Raw genomic sequence first — 17,487 nt, 5'->3', positions numbered from 1 at the left:
GGAGGTATTCCAAAAAATGGTCACCCAATCTGCGTTTGGTCTCCCCAATGTAGAGGAGACCACATTGTGAGCAGCGAATACAGTATACTAAATTGAAAGAAGTACAAGTAAATTGCTGCTTCACCTGAAAAGAGTGTTTGGGGCCTTGGATAGCGAGGAGAGAGGAGGTAAATGGGCAGGTATTACACCTCCTGTGATTGCAGAGGAAGGTGCCTTGGGAAGGGGACGAGGTGGTGGGGGTAATAGAGGAGTGGACGAGGGTGCCGTGGAGGAAATGATCCCTTCGGAATGCTGATGGGGAAAGGAGGGGAAGATGCATTTGGTAGTGGCATCACGGTGGATGTGGCAGAAGTAGTGGAGAATGATCCTTTGGATCTGAAGGCTGGTGGGGTGGAAAGTGAGGACAAGGGGAACCCTGTTGCGGTTCTGGGAGGGAGGAGAAGGGGTGAGGGTAGAGGTGCGGGAAATGGGCCAGACATGGTTGAGGGCCCTGTCAACCGCAGTGGGGGGCAATCCTCGGTTGAGGAAAAAGGAAGACATATCAGAAGTACTGTTGTGGAAGGTAGCATCATCAGAGCAGATGTGTCGGAGACAGAGAAACTAGGAGAATGGAATGGAGTCCTTACAGGAAGCAGGATGTGAAGAGTAGTCGAGGTAGTTGTGGAAGTCAGTGGGCTTATAATGAATACTAGGAGACAGCCTATCCCCGGAGATGGAGACAGAGGAGTCGAGGAAAGGAAGTGAAGTGTCGGAGATAGACCACGTGAAGGTCAGAGAAGGATGGAAATTAGAAGCAAAGTTGATAAAGTTTTCTAGTTCCGGGCGGGAGCAGGAAACTGCACCGTTGCATTCATCAATGTACCGGAAAAAGAGTTGGGGGAGGGAGCCTGAATAGGACTGGAACAAGGAATGTTCGACATATCCCACAAAAAGACAAGCATAACTAGGCCACATGCGGGTACCCATAGCAACACCTTTTACTTGAAGGAAGTGAGTGGAGTTGGAGGAGATCCATCTACTAACCTCCCGAATGAGGCTAACAAAACCAGGTGTCTTTAAATCAACAAATTAACTGTTTAATTTAAAAAACTAAATTCTTAAACACTATGAAGATATAAACAACATTTAAAATAGAAAAATTAGAGTCCTTGCAAATTTACAGTCCAATGTTGCTTGAAGTCCTCACAGCCGTCCGATGGGGAAAAAAGGTTCTTCCGCAGTAGCACAGTCTGTAGTCTAACTTCAGCAGGAAGTGATGCTTCCTTCTTCCGCAATGGATTTGAACAATAACAACTTGTGAAAACTTTCAATATAATCAATATGACTTTCGAGTTTTTGAGAGATAAAAGATTGTCACAGTCTAACTTCCCTTCCTTCGGTTTAAATTATCAGAGATCTCTGTTTTGGCTTGACTTTTTTTTAGAATTTTGAGAGATAATAATTAAACAGACTAAAATTCCCATCCTTCAGTTTAAATGGTTGAGAGCTCTTTTTCAGGTGCTAAACACCACAGCTGTCTGTCTGTGTTCTCTGTTATAACAGAATGTCGTCAACTAAAAAGCCAGTTCAAAATTGAATTGTAACAAATGTATCACTTGATACACACTCCAAGTGGCTATATCCATGGTAACGAGAATGCACCTTTTGAATCGCAGTCTCCGAATGGTTGTATCTAACGGCAACCGAAAATGTATTTTCTCTAACTCTTGAGGCTTGCTGGTTCTTAAAGCAGTACTGATCGTTTGCAAGCCTTAAAGGCAAACTGCATATTCCCAGGAAAAAAAACTACAGGACCATGACAAAATATAATGATGTAGGTATCAAAAGCAATAAATTCGGTGTCTTTGATTTTTACTGGCTTAGTCGACAGAATTTCAATGAAGAAAATTTCTGACTGCAGAGGTGACTAAAATTCTGGAGCAGGAATGAGTGTTTTTTAAATATGAAACAACTTATGCATTTTTTTGCACTGAAGTTCTTCTGCCTTTCAAATTATGTGCAGCCATATTTTTTGTACAGGCACAGAGTTGTGGAGCAGCTATAAAAATGCTTGTGAAGTTAAAATTTTTAAAAGTATACCTCCTATTTGGGTTCTTTTAAAAGACCTGAAAAGAATTCTACAGCAGAAATTGTTGACTTTTTTGTTCATTATGCCAATCTTAAAATTGATTTTGTTAAACTTTGTCTATAGTGTGCCGTCTAAGGGAGTAGTGTGTACTTGAGTATTTGAGATGATTTAGCAATGCAGGAAGTGGAGCTTTTTGTATCTAATTACGCAGATATGTACAGTTTTACTTCAAATTGCTGCCTTCAGCAATGCTGTGCAAGTTAATTTGAATGTTAAAAATACATATACCTATTGATGAAAGCCATATATGTTACATTTAAAAAAGCTTTTACTATATTTAAAAAAAAGAAAGAACTTGCATCTATAGAATGACTTTCATAACCTCCAAACATCAGTCAAGTAAGTGCTTTTCGAAATTTAGTCACTGCTGTGATGTAAGTAATGTGGCAATTACTTTTTAGGAACATAGGAGCAGGAGTAGGCCGTTCTGCCCTTCGAGCCTGCTCCGCCTTTCTAGATTATGGCTGATCGTCTACCTCAATGCCATATTCCCACGCTATCCCCTTATCCCTTGATGTCATTAGCAACTAGAAATCTATCATCTCTGTCTTGAACTTACTCAGTGACTGAGCTTCCACCACCCCCTGAGTGAAGAAGTTCCTCCTCATTTCAGTCCTAAATGGCTTGCCCTTAATTCTGAGATTATGTCCCCCGGTTCTCGATCCCACAGCTAAGGGAAACATCCTTTTTGCATCTACCCTGTCTATCCCTTTAAGAATTTTGTATGTTTCTGAGATCGCCTCTCATTCTTCCAAACTTCAGAGAATACAGGCCCAGTCTCCTCAATCTCTTCTCAGGATAATCCCATCATCCCAGGAATCAGTCTGGTGAACCTCCGCTGCACTCCCTCTATGACAAGTATGTCCTTGCTCAGGCAAAGGGACCAGAAACTGCACACAATATTCCAGGTGTGGCCGCACCAATGCCCTATACAATTGAAGCAAGACTTCTTTGTAGGTTTGTGAGTAGAACCACAAAGTTATATCCACTTGTATATTCCAATGATGAATGTTTCTTTAAAATAGAAAGGTAGGATCCTTGATAGCTGAGTTGGCAAATATACTGCCTTGTATGAAGCTGAGACATATAGATACGAATCTTCTGAGGTTCAGTCTCTGCTCTTTCAGTTATCCAGTCCTAACCAGGGGAGGTAGGGGGATACAGCAATTAAATTTGGCACCCCCAGCCTAGGTATTGCATAGAAACAGGCCGTTTGGCACAACTGGTTTATATCAATATTTATGCTCCACATGAGTTTCTTCCCACTCTATTCCCTTCTCCTTCATGTATGCAATAAGCATCCCCTTAAAGGTGTCAATGCTACCTGTTTCAGCAATTCCACGTGGACCCGAGTTCCACATTCTCACCACTCTGTAGGCAAATAATTAATCAGGAGTTCTGTTCTTGATCAATTTGTAGTAGGTAAGAACATGATTGAGCTCTATTATGATTCCCCTATGCTTACTGTCTAGTCTCATGCTTGAAGGGTGACCACATGGTTGACATTGCTGGATACTTGAAACCCTTGGTTTCTGTACTGTACCTCAGCGTGGGCCCGTGCTTTTAATAAGAGAGGAAATCAGAAGAAATGTTTTTATAAAATGTTAAATTAATTCTCAAATACTGACAAGCAGTATATATTTTACCTTTCAGAGGAGGGAGAAGTATAAGGTAGGAAGAAACTGCAAAGAGAGAAAAGGAAGAAAGGAATGTATCATGAAAAGTGCTTAATGAGCCATTCCCATCCATTCTGACAGTATAAATGAGCCATTCAGACTTGAATCTTCCAGTGGAAACCATCTGTCCAAATAGACAGTGATGCTAGTCCCAGGGGTAGTCATTATAGATAGGTTTCACTGTGTATTGATTATTAAACATGTTCCTGTTGAAGACGAGAGGATGCTGATTGGGACCACCAGAGTCTCAATAGTGCTTCCTTCTGCTGATTCATTTGAATGTGTTTGACTTGTTGCTCAAATGGAAATGTTCCATTTCTATATATATATACATGTAGGCTTCCTCCCCCCAGTAATTAAATAACGTTTGCAGCAAAATTATTTCCAGGGAAGTGCAGAATCAGAGAATTAACAATTCACCCTCCTGCCAACTCCATCCAAATATGCACACTGTCACCAAATTTGTAAAACGTATTTTTTCAAAGTATTTATTGACACATAAAATTTATTTATAAGAGGAATAAATTATTTCTGCTATCTCTGAGCCAGCCAGTAAGTATACTTGCACACTCTTAATAATGACAGTGCAAAAAACATGTGAATGTGGCACAAATGGAATAAGCTATTATGGTAATAAGTGTCACAGAATACAAAGTCCCATCGTGCCCAGCATTGCATTATTTGTATTACCATTGCAGCACTCTGACTGGCACTAATCCTTTGCAGTACTGTTCCCATTTGAGCCCATTACATGACAGTATAGCATGCTGCACTAGACAGTTTATTGGTACTGATTGTAACATCCATGGAAAAGCACATTTACTGTGACAAACCCTTCAGGTTATAATTGCAATTGAGAGCTTTTCACAATACATCTCTCTTTTTTGTTGTTCAGCTGCTTGCTGTGGCTTGCTGTGCTCTTAGATGGTAATTAGTGACTGACTGGAGCAACTGCCTGTACACTTAATTGTTGATTGACACTGCAAATGGCTAAAGCCATGCACTGGCCAGTGAATAACGTGTTCTAGAGCTGACATCTGACTGGTAAGGAAGTACTTTCTTCCAAAATGCTGTCAGCCAGATTTTTGTTGAAAAAAGTGATGAAATATATCATAGAAGTTATGAAAATGTGATACATAACACATTACGATAATATGTTTATTCATCTAGAATGGTGACTCAAACATTGATGCAAGGAATCTTTTGCTGCCAGGGCTTGACTTTCACGATTTTAAGACATTTGTTTGTTTCAGTCAGTGAAATCTCTTTACAATAGCAGTGCACAGAAGAATGTTCTACTCTGAGTCAACATCCGTGCTGATTTGCATAAAATTTTGAATCCTATTGATAGTGAAGCGTTGTAAGATATCATTTTTGTTCCATCTTGCCATATAAGTCAATACTGTAGAATTTTTTAAGCAGTTCTGGCACATAGTTCCTTCTCAAAATCAGGGAAGCTGTACAGCCAGTAAATTCAATTATGTAGGTAGTTTTAAATAGAATCATGCACATGATTTGCAGCAAGCAGAAAAATCAAATGAGCTATTCTTACTAGTTCTAAATTTGAGGAGGTCTAGGGAGCCAAACATTTGGAGTATTGCAATGTCAATGGTTAGAAAAGTTTTAATCTTTATTTCCTTTGAAAAGTAGAAATGCAGTGTTTCATAATTGTTCAATTTTAGACACATCCAATCTATTTTTTTTCACATATCAGTAGATAGGGAATGATAGCAAAAAAGGATGATTCCAAAGTCAGGGAGGCTGAGGAATGAAAGTCATGGCAGATAAGTATAAAGTATGGAATCAGGAAGACCTGTGGAACTGTATCCAGAAGGAATCACCATCTTCAGGAAATGTGTTGGTCATCTATCATATATTAAAATTGTTGGATGGGTCACAATATTCCATTTCAAAATGCATGGAAAACACATATGTCAACCATTGATGTGAATGTTTTCATTGTCAAAAGTGTCTTCATTTACCAAAAATACTTTTTATGCCTGTATGATACTTAGGTCTTTACGATGTTCAATGTTAACATTAGATCCAAAAAACAGAAGCTGACACTATAAAAAGGAGTCATGTATCAGCATGCATGCATGCAAAGAAGCCAGGTGCTGTCTATCCTGCAAATCGACCTGTATCCAAAACCACTTAAATTAGAGAACTGATTGTAAGTCAGTATGGTTGGTCGAGGCAGAAATCTTGGCACATTTAAAAAATACTTGTATGATCACTTGAAGTACCATAACCTACAGAGCTACAGACCAAGAGCAGGAAAGTGGGGTTAGACTGGATAGCTTCTTTTTCGGCTGGCACAGGCACAATGGGCTGAAAGTCCTCCTTCTGTGCCTTAGATTTTCTATGTTTATAATACATGCCATAATCAGTATTGGAAGATGGAAAATAATTGTGTAAAAATGCCATGTGGTTTTGCAAATGAGAGTAACCCATTGGTTTTTCCCTGTCCTGTTATGAGAGCATGCAAAGTTCCCCCATCCGTTTCCTCCTAAGTGAGATTACTATGCCCTCTTCCTGCCAAGAAAGCTAGACAGGAATCCCCACCTTGCCTGCTAAGAAAGTCTTCTTCCCATTCCCTCCCTCGTCCACCTAACTGAGTCAGTTTGACACTCCAGAAGAATTTGGCAGTCCTTCTTTGCTATTGCTAAGATAGTTTGTTGCACTACCCACCCCCTGTCCCCAACCAAAACAAAGGTAATACTCTTACCTTTGATCATCCTCCAGTTGTCCCCCTGCCCCACCACCTGTCTCCCATTCCTCCTCCTCTTGCTTTTCACTGCTCTAGTCCCTTGCCCCCCAACACCCAACCCCCCTCCTCTATCTGCCTACTCATGTCTCCACATCACCCATTCTGGTCTAGTTATCATTTGCTGTCTAATCTTTCTGCATTTGGTCATAACTCACTGTGTGCAGTGCCATGGAAGATCAACTAAATGTCTCAGAACCTTGCACAAATGTCACAGTAATTTAGAATGCTCTATCATCATAAATTAGCCAGGCAAAACACACTGTTGATCAATATCTGCAACGATAGGAAAGAAATCTGAGCCAAACTGAATAAAACCATTCAGCTATATCAAAATTGTGTGCAATTAAATGACTTCAAAGCTGTAATCACTCCCAGCTGTTTATTACTCTATTTCATTATTAAGTGTAGTTTTCTGTATCCTTTCGGAGTTGGGGATATTTGTCTAATAGCCTCGTATGCAAAAGAGTGAAGTTACATTATTGGAAAACTGTATTTTATTAAACTACCTGTGATCACGTTATTGTAAAGCTCCATGGTAATCTAAGTGATCCATTAATAGAGCACAAGAGGGATATGCATTTTTTCCTCCTGTCATGTCCTCCTTTCGTTTTCTTGCTAGGTGTAGACCTACAATGAAACTGGCATCCTCCACTACCTTACCTGTGTGGCCATTATTCAATGGTGAGGCTAGATAGTGAATGTTGCAGGTGATACAAAGCATTGGAGTAGTCAAGCCTGTAGGTAATTAAAGCATAAATGAGGTTTCAACAGCAGATAAGCTGAGGCACGTGCTCGGATCAGTAATGTTACAGAGATGCATGGCCTTTGTGAGGGAGAGGATATGGGCTCAGAAGGTCAGCACATGGTCAAGTGTAATGCAAAGGATGTGAACATTCTGCTTCAATCTTAGATAGTGGCGAGGAATGGGGATTGAATCCATGCCAAGGGAATGGAATTTGTGGCGGGGGCCGAAGACTGTGACTTTAGTCATGTTTAATTGGAGGAAATCGAAGCTCATCCAAGAATAGATGTTGGACAAGCAGTCTGACAACACAGAGGCAGTGGAGGGGTCTAGAAGCGATAGTAAGGGTGAGCTGGGTGTCATAAGTGTACACATGGACCCTGAGGTCATGTCTTTGGGTGAAGTGGCTATAGTGCAGCATGCAGCTGAGAAATAGGAGGCAACCAAAGATAGAGAGGTAGTCTCTTGAGAGACATCAGAAGTAACAGTGTGGGGATGAGAGGAGAAGCCTTTTCAGGAAATTCTCTGGCTACAACTGGATAGGTAAGAGTGGAACACAGCCGTCCCACCCAGGTGTACATCGGAGAGGAGGTGTTGGAGGAGGATGATGTGGTCAATCATGTCAAAGTCTGCAGAGAGGTCAAGAAGGATGAGGAGGGGTAGTGCACCATGGTCACAGTCACAGGGACTGTGACTTTGATTAGGGCCATTTCTGTGATGTGGCCTGAGCAGAAACCTGATTGGAGAGGTTTAGACATGGAGCTGTGAGAAAGATGTTCAAAACTTTGGAGAGGATGGAGAGATTGCAGATGGGGTGGTCATTTTCAAGGACAAAAGATTCAAGGGGTACACCGTTGGAGTTGCACTTATTACCTGGGTATTGAAGTGTGCAAAAGCGAGTTCTTTGAAAGAGGCAGGCAATAGCTCAATAACCCTCTGCTTATGGTGGTCTTATATCGCGTTATTTAATCACAATTTTTTTTCTTTCAGGCTTCCGAAAAATTAGCTTGGATGATCTGCGTAAAGCCTACATTGTAAAAGATGTACAGCAGTATATCCTGTATCGTCTGGACCAGGAGGAAGCATTGAGACAACATCTGACAAAGGAAACAGCTGAAATGTTGAACCAGCTCCATATTAAAAGCAGTGGCTGTTTTCTTTATCTCGAACGTGTCCTTGATGGAGTGGTGGAAAGTTTTATTATGCTACGAGAAATTAGGGATATTCCAGGAACACTGAATGGACTCTATCTCTGGCTTTGTCAGAGGCTTTTTGTGCGAAAACAGTTTGCAAAAGTGCAGCCTATTCTAAATGTAATTTTGGCTGCTTGTAGGCCATTGACTACTTTGGAATTGTATCATGCCGTCTGGACAAAAAATATGACCATGACAATTGAAGAATTTCAGCGGAAATTAGATATATTATCAAAGGTTCTTGTAGATGGCTTGGGGAGCACTAAAATTCTATTTCATTACAGTTTTGCAGAGTGGTTACTCGATGTGAAGCACTGCACACAAAAGTATTTGTGTAATGCAGCAGAGGGCCACAGGATGCTTGCTATGAGTTACACATGTCGTGCAAAAGAGCTGTCCCCTTTGGAAGTACAGGAGTTTGCACTGCACCTGCTTAATTCTAACTTGCAGCTGGAACCACATCACTTGGCTTTGTGGATGATTTGGAACAGCACACCTGTGAAAGGAGCTTTGTTAACAATGATTCCTAAAGAGCAGGAAATATTACAGCTTTTAGTAAAAGCAGGAGCTCATGTGAACAATGACGACGATCGCACATCGTGTATTGTACGTCAGGCACTGGAGAGGGAGGATTCCATTCGAACTCTACTAGATAATGGTGCTTCTGTTAACCAGAGTGACTCTAATGGAAGAACACTGTTGGGCACTGCATCCTACAGTGGCAATTTGGATGTAGTTAACCTACTGATATCTAGGGACGCTGATCTGGAAATTGAGGATAATCATGGGCAGACGGCACTTACACTTGCTGCAAGGCAAGGTCATACCAAGGTTGTTAATTGCCTCATTGGACATGGTGCTAACATAAATCATACTGACCAAGATGGCTGGACAGCATTAAGATCGGCAGCTTGGGGAGGGCATACAGAGGTGGTATCTGCACTTCTGTATGCTGGAGCTAAGGTGGATTGTGCTGATGCAGACAGTCGAACTGCTCTCAGGGCTGCAGCATGGGGAGGACATGAGGACATTGTTCTAAATCTGCTTCAGCATGGTGCAGAGGTTAACAAAGCAGATAATGAAGGAAGGACTGCACTTATTGCAGCAGCATACATGGGACATAGAGAGATAGTAGAACACCTGGTGGACCATGGTGCAGAGATCAATCATGAAGATGTGGATGGAAGAACAGCACTGTCAGTAGCTGCACTGTGTGTTCCTGCAAGCAAAGGTCATGCATCAGTGGTTAGCTTGCTGATTGACCGAGGAGCAGAAGTTGATCATTGTGACAAAGATGGTATGACTCCACTGTTAGTAGCAGCCTACGAAGGTCACGTGGACGTTGTCGATTTGCTTCTTGAAGGAGGGGCAGATGTGGATCACACAGATAACAATGGGCGTACTCCTCTGCTGGCTGCTGCGTCCATGGGCCATGCATCTGTTGTAAACACGTTGTTGTTTTGGGGCGCAGCTGTAGATACTATTGATAGTGAAGGAAGAACAGTACTGTGTATAGCCTCAGCACAAGGGAATGTAGAAGTGGTGCGTACTCTGCTGGACAGAGGATTGGATGAGAATCATAGGGATGATGCTGGTTGGACTCCATTGCACATGTCAGCATTTGAGGGTCACCGACTAGTATGTGAAGCACTTATTGAACAAGGTGCTAGAACTAATGAAGTGGATAATGATGGTCGAATCCCTTTAATACTGGCAGGTCAGGAGGGCCATTACGACTGTGTGCAGGTTGTGCTTGAAAACAAATCAAACGTGGATCAGAGAGGCTATGATGGTAGGAATGCATTACGTGTGGCATCATTAGAAGGTCATCGAGATATAGTTGAACTGCTCTTGAGCCATGGGGCCGATGTGAATTGCAAGGATGCTGACAGCCGGCCAACACTGTACATCCTGGCACTTGAAAATCAGCTAGCAATGGCTGAGTATTTGCTAGAAAATGGAGCAAATGTGGAAAGCACAGATGCGGAGGGGAGAACTGCTCTGCATGTCTCCTGCTGGCAGGGACACATGGAAATGGCCCAACTTTTGATAAATTACCATGCTGATGTCAATTCCGCTGACAATGAGAAGCGGTCAGCTTTGCAGTCTTCTGCATGGCAGGGGCATGTGAAGGTTGTACAGTTGCTTATTGACCACGGAGCATTGGTAGATCACACGTGCAACCAGGGTGCTACTGCTCTTTGCATTGCAGCCCAGGAAGGGCACGTAGATGTTGTTCAGACTTTGCTGGAGCATGGTGCTGATCCAAACCATGCAGACCAATTTGGACGGACTGCAATGAGAGTTGCAGCAAAAGGTGGCCATACGCAGATTATAAAGTTATTGGAAAAGTATGGGGCATCCAGTCTAAATGGGTGTAGCCCTTCTCCAGTTCACACAATGGAACAGGCAGCCCCTCAGTCTGTTACTGTGAAAATGCAGTCCTTGACAATTAAATCAAATAGCTCTGGCAGCACTGGTGGTGGTGATCTGCAATCTGCCATGCGTGGTTTCTCTAATGGCCCTCAACACCCTTTCAGTTCACCTTCTGAATCTCCAGATTCAACAGTTGATCGGCAGAAATCCTCACTGTCCAATAATTCACTAAAGAGTTCCAAAAACTCCTCTCTTCGCACAACATCATCCACAGCAACAGCCCAGACAGTACCTATGGACAGTTTCCATGGCATGTCCTTCACAGAGCAGATACAGCAGCATTCTTTACCACGCAGTCGAAGCAGGCAGTCTATTGTTTCTCCGTCATCTACAACACGTTCCATAGGACAACATGCTGGTTCCCCAACCAGTGACTATGAATGGGGACAAATGAAACCCAATGTGAGATCTAACAAAAGCAGCAAAACTGGACACATTGAGCCCAGCGAAGGTTCCACCAAAGCTGGTTCATCTGGGAAGAGATCAGCTCAGAACAAGCAAAATAGCTCCTCTCAGCCAATGGTTTTGGAATATGAAATGACACAACTAGACAAACGAACAACCATAAATAAAATGGTACAGAATAATGCAGTGTCGCTAAAACAAGCACCACCTGAGCCACAATGTAAGATCCTGATTCCACACTGTCCACAGGAAACTTCAAGGCCTCAGCAACAGTTCTTAATTCAGCAGCATGGGGAGCAAAAGAAAAGAAATGGAATAATGACAAATCCAAATTATTTGCAAGGGAACCCTGTTTTCCTGGGAAGGGTTGCAGTTCCAAGGAGTGGACAGGAGAGAGGACATACTGAATGTTTGGAAGGTTATCCATTAGCAGAAACTGAACTGAGTCTGAAGCAAGCTCTAAAGCTACAGATTGAAGGGACAGACCCTAGCTTTAATTACAAGAAGGAGACGCCATTGTAGCAGGTACTGTCAAGCTCATTTGTGTGCAACTGTAATGTATACAAGTACTTATGTTGCAACATCTTTACAGTGTTGTATATTCAATTTTTTTATGGTAATGTTCAAGGTCTTGAAGTATGGTTTGATCTGTAACATAAACCAGTGTGTGCATAGTAACAGTAATGGACAGGTTCTGTCTTCTATAGATCCAGATCACTTTAATATTGCTATAATTGAATCACTAATAGAAGACTATCTCAATCTGAAGCAAGTTATATCATTGGAAAGTATGGAAGGTAATTCCAGAAAAATGGGTAGATTTTCAGCTTAACTGCCTCAGGGGTAATCTGGTGGAGCAGATATTCATGTTTTATGTATCCTGACCTATTTTTTATTTTACAATGCACAAATAGTCCACTCCCACAGATTGCTGCCCAGATGGTGAAGACAAAATTCTATCCCTTAGAGTGCTGCATTCTCGGCCAGGAGAGCCAGGCTTCAAATCCCAGCTTCCACTCACATTCAGAGTTGAGCATACCTCAGAGAGCAAGTTTTTCTCATCAGTTTGGAGGGATGAGTAAGTGGAGCTGGAACTTTCTAAAGCTGATGGACTAAGACTGATTTTATTGGTGTTATATAGAAACAGATAAAAGCATGCGCTGGTTTTGGTTTCGCTGTTAAAAACTTGTATTAAAAAATGTATTTTTCCATTAAAGCTTGAGACCAGAAGATTTAAAAGAAATATTGAGTTTTGGAGCATAACTCTTAGGAGATTGTGGGAACTTGAGCATGAAGGTTCAACACAGGTAGAGTTATTCACCAGTAAATAAAATAGCTAAATTCAGCACTGGTAGATGCCCCTTGTTGTTTTGGAAGTCAGTTGAAATGAGCACGCTGTTTTGATTAACAGTGCAATAAATTTCAATGCCTTTATCTTTCTGAAATTTGCTCACCAGCCCCCTATGTAGGACAACAATTGTAATGTGACCCCTCATGGGAAAAGGTTGGACACCCCTGAAGTAGAAGGTTGTAGGATCTGAAACAGTTTGCATCAACATTAGAATATTAATCCAGAGTTTGCTCTCAGCGGCAAAGGAACTGTGCTTGCTATTCACCTCACTGACAGCTGCTGACAAACTTTTTGCCGGCTTGTCAGCTGAGATTTCTTCTAGTTCAGCATCTTTTCCAGCACAGAGTCCTCTAGAGGGTATCTGGTGTCTCTGAGTAGGGCAAACAACAGTGAGGCTCTTCCATCAATCAGACTGAAGATTCCACACTGTTAAAACACAAAATCCAAACCAGGACGTACAATGCAAGAAATGTGAATGAGTTTTAAATATATAGAAAGCAAAATAAAGATTGGGAAATACAGATGTGGTTAAGGGAGAGACATGAAAGAGATAGTCAGAAGAAGCTTTTTAATAATCTCCAACAATAATTTTCGAGTGAGGGAATGAGACTCCACATTTGTAATAATTTTTCAGGGCCAGAGAGGTATTTAGCAGTAATTACCACTTATCATGCCATTTAAAAACTCATTCACTCCTGAATGCACCAGCCCTAACTTTTTCAGCCATTTTTAGTTCAGAGCTAATGGACAAGTACAAGAAGTTCATACTATTGCGCTTATTTCAATGCCAAGGCTATCAGGGAAGACTGCAACAGCACACCCTGTGGAGAAACAAGGAATTTCTGAAAGCAATATCTGGATTTCTGTGAGTGTATATGTGCATACTCCAGAAGTTGCTGTCTGATTTCCGCTATTATAAAGGAGACCACTGATAGCCTCACCATTATACTCATTGCAAATTCCAGATGATTATGGTATAAAAACATGTCGTATCAAAGATATTTTTGAATGAAATGGTTCATTCCCTCTTTTCTGAAAGACAGAAATGTGTATCCAACATTAAACCTGGACAGATTAATTGTGACTGTAGTTTTAATGCTTTGTTTTATATTGGCAACCACTGATAAAACTGCTGTTTTCAATTTATGTTGAAAGAAAATAAGGTGGACTTATTTTGGGTAAGTGCTCAGTTCAAATTCTTGAGAGTGAACTGATGCGCTGGAGAAAATGAATATATTGCCGTATATTTTAAATAGGTAAATGTGCAATGGTTGGCAAGTATCTTGCCAACATAGCACAAATGATAAAACAAAGCTGGGTCAGTATTCTAAAATTCTGTATCATTATGGAAGTATCACATCCAAAAGAACTGTAGCAGTTCAAAGAGAATATCTTCCACCACCTTCTCGGGGAATTAGGAACGAGCAATAAATGCAGCCTTGCCAGCATCACGCACATTCCAAGAGCCAATTTTTAAAAATTCTTTAAATCTATCATTAACTATACGATATTACTGAAAGAGTGCATTAAGAAAAACAATTATCATCATATTCTGACTGATAAAATTCAAGAATTTTTTTAACAAATTATGTTACTAAAAGTCCTGCTTTCTTAAATCTTCAGATTCCATTGACAAGAAGGTCCCTGATTTATTTTTATTGTAAATGTATTTGGCTTATATATCGTATGGTTAAAGATGAGGGTCAATTCATGGTTTAAAATCCGATTTCTGTTAGTGAATTCTATCTTTTGAGTTAGATTTAGTGTAATTGTGTTTGAACCATCAACTCTCATGGGAGATGATGAAACTCTGGAACTGATGCAGAAAAGACTAATTGGATTTGCTTAAGTGGTTAGATAAATAAACACTCCCTCCACAGACTAGCATATCTCAAATCTGCATCTTTCACATGGTTATCATAACACCAATATGTTGTATTAATAAATGTTAAGTCTACTTTCTGTTGACTGAGTTGGTTAATTTGCTGCCACTTTTGAACTGTGCCATAAAGACCAAACAGATCCCAAGTATGATATCCAGGTCTATGAATTAGCTCATCTCAAATGCTGTAACAATAGGGATGCTATTTCAGTGACCTTGGGCTAAAGAGGGGAAAATAAGCCAGGGTTTCACTTCTGGATACTGGAATTAATTACTGTTGCTTCAGTTAAGCACAAGAACTACATGGTAACTTGCACAAATTCAAAAAAATCCTGATACATTAAATACTAATGTATTTAAATCTCAGTATTGTTCATTTTTTTTCCAGACAAAATCTAATGGATTCCAATGAAGCACAGCATTTAATTCCCATCATACTTTGCTGCCAGAACCCCCAAAGGCACTGAACCAACTGCAGCCTCAGTGGAACACCACCTTGATTTTGATGGAGTCACCCACTATCAGTCTTGAAAGCACATTTACTTTCTGAAAACAGCAGTGGAAAAGTCTTACTACTACATAGTTGTTTCATACAAAACAATTCTGTACTGTGCCTCTGTTTCAGGCTGTCTTTAAATGTAGTCATCTATATGCTTTATATATTAGTTTGTGTACTTTGTAGTTTCATAACGACAAAGCAGTATATTACACCTCAACAATTATAGTTATTTTATGATGCATTGGGGCAAATTCAGCATGCAGAATGTGAAATTAGAACTTGGTCAAGGTTGACAGAAGTTTGAGACTCTGAGCAAGCAAGGTGTTCCTGATGTCCTAGGACTACAAAGGTGATCTGAAGGTTGTGGCAAAATGCACTCCACCAATTGCTATGGGCTCAGATCTGCATTTGTAGAATGAGTATGCATGGAGCTTTTTTCCCTGGCCTCCCATTAAATTATTTTGATAAGGTGACGTTACAGGGTCATTTGCCATTCACATAAAACTGAAAACTATTTTGGAACTGAATTGGTCTAATACTTATTTTGTTTTCTGTTACACGGTGTATTCATAAACACAAACAAAAAAAGGTGACTTCAAATTGAGTACGAATTTTGGAAGGAGATTTTTTTTTCTCCCTTTGTTAATAAAAGTTGGATGTACAAATTATAATGGATTAAAAGAACACACATAGATTTCTGTGTGAGTGGTTTTCTTTCCTTTTGGAAGAAAAGGACAGAAGATGCCCTGCTACGCAACATGTTACAGAAAAGCTGATTGCTGTATGTTTGTGACTTATTGTGTAAAAAAAAAGTTGTCACGTGTAAGGTGTTGAAGGTATAGATGGCAGGACAACTGTGGTGTAGTGCATGTTCATACTTAGACAAGGAGCTGATTCCAAGTCCAGATCAATTTTGTTCTGTATATGAGTATTAAGCGTAGCCTCTTGTGGGAAAAGTTAGAGAAACTTTATTTCCAACACAGTATTTTTGTCCCTGTGGGACTATTGTCTGATCGACAGATTGCAGTTTCAGATTTTGAAAGTGTTGACTTTGCCTCTGCAGGCTTGATCATGTGTCATTGCATCCCAGAATTCAAAACAGAGCCCCAGGTACAATGCAGCAGTAATAAACACGCAGAGCTTCATTGTGGGCAGGGTTTGTGTTTTATTACACAAGAGGAGTGTGCTTAAACTTTCAAATAATCCCTGCGGCCTTTCTTGTTAAGTAGGTTTTACAAATGCCTTCCTTATTATCAAACTGGTTAAACAATAATAACTGCTTGATTCATAAGGTGCTAAGATTTTCAGAGAGAATGTCTCTATTTGGAGTTTTTAAGAGTTAATGTTTTGGTTTAAACTCATTAGAAATATCATTTGTTTAATGTCCCTGAAATGTAAATACTGTAAAGAGAAAATTCCAGACCTATGTCATGAGCAAGTATTACTTTTAGTCAATATTTCAATTCCCCAAGCTTTGGGATGGAATGGGTTGGGGGTTTGTGGGGAGGGGAAGTGAATCGTTTGAAGCATGAAAGCTTGAGGAGTCAGAAAATGGCATCTGTTCTTGTCTTGGGTCTGTTGACTGGAGCTTGACCCTGAATCTCTGGTTTAGCTGTATAATCACCTGTTTGATTCTACTAAACTGAAAATGTCCAAAGTAATTCATTCATTCAGTTGAAAAAAAACAACTGAAGCGAGTACAGGTGGCTTTGTGCCCTCCAAACATACTCTGCTATCTTTAACTCCAGGCAGTATTTGAATTCTGTATGTTTCTATTTTTTTTAATCAGTTTTGTTTTGCTATGCAAATCTATTTTGTTTATTCAAATAGTCATTTAACAGCATTTCAGTTAGTTAGATTTACACTTAAATCATTTTTTTTTGTATTTGGTTGTAAATAGCTTTAATGTACATTGAATTTTGCATTGTAAGATTTTATTTTATTTCTTGTATTATATTGAGCAAAAATTCCTTATGTATAGTAAAGTGCTTAATAAATATATTTGCTTTTCAGCAGATTGACTTTAATTTAAAAACTACATTATTGTGGCTTAAACAGTTGTGTGAATTTGTTTAAGTGATGCATGAAGTGAAAAAAAATTGTTGGGGGCAACAAACCGTAAGAATCATTAATTATCTGATTGAAGAGAGCCATGCCCCTCCAAAAAATCAAACCGTTACAATGAATTATGATTTGCCAGCCTTTCTTCTGATGCTATCATGGAGAGACTGGCATATTAGTCAAAAAGCGACTGAAACCAACAGTGTGAGAAAGCTTAAGTTAACATACAGTCTTTTCAGAATTTTCTATGTTGATCATCTTCTCCACCAATATTACTTCTGCTCTCTAACAGCCAGCTTCCATTTCTCCCAACGTTTCAACAAAAATATTTTGCAAAACTTGAC

At 40.2% G+C, this 17,487-nt stretch overlaps 1 protein-coding gene across 1 annotated transcript in view; it reads left to right on the top strand.

Annotated features, from left to right (window-relative positions):
• The window catches only part of ankrd50 (ankyrin repeat domain 50), a 157,580-nt gene extending 140,486 nt beyond the window's left edge, over positions 1 to 17,094 (top strand). Inside the window, exons 3-4 of the mRNA XM_068042734.1 lie at positions 8,307 to 11,875; positions 14,972 to 17,094. Of these exons, the coding sequence (XP_067898835.1) occupies positions 8,307 to 11,872 (3,566 nt within the window). The 3' untranslated portion in view covers positions 11,873 to 11,875; positions 14,972 to 17,094. The remainder of the gene's footprint in view (positions 1 to 8,306; positions 11,876 to 14,971) is intronic.
• Positions 17,095 to 17,487: the final 393 nt, after the last annotated feature.

Source organism: Heterodontus francisci, chromosome 1, assembly GCF_036365525.1.
Source record: "Heterodontus francisci isolate sHetFra1 chromosome 1, sHetFra1.hap1, whole genome shotgun sequence".
In the NCBI taxonomy this organism is placed as follows: domain Eukaryota; kingdom Metazoa; phylum Chordata; class Chondrichthyes; order Heterodontiformes; family Heterodontidae; genus Heterodontus; species Heterodontus francisci.
The sequence above is the reverse complement of the archived record's forward strand: the minus strand, read 5'-3'. Positions and strand labels throughout refer to the sequence as shown.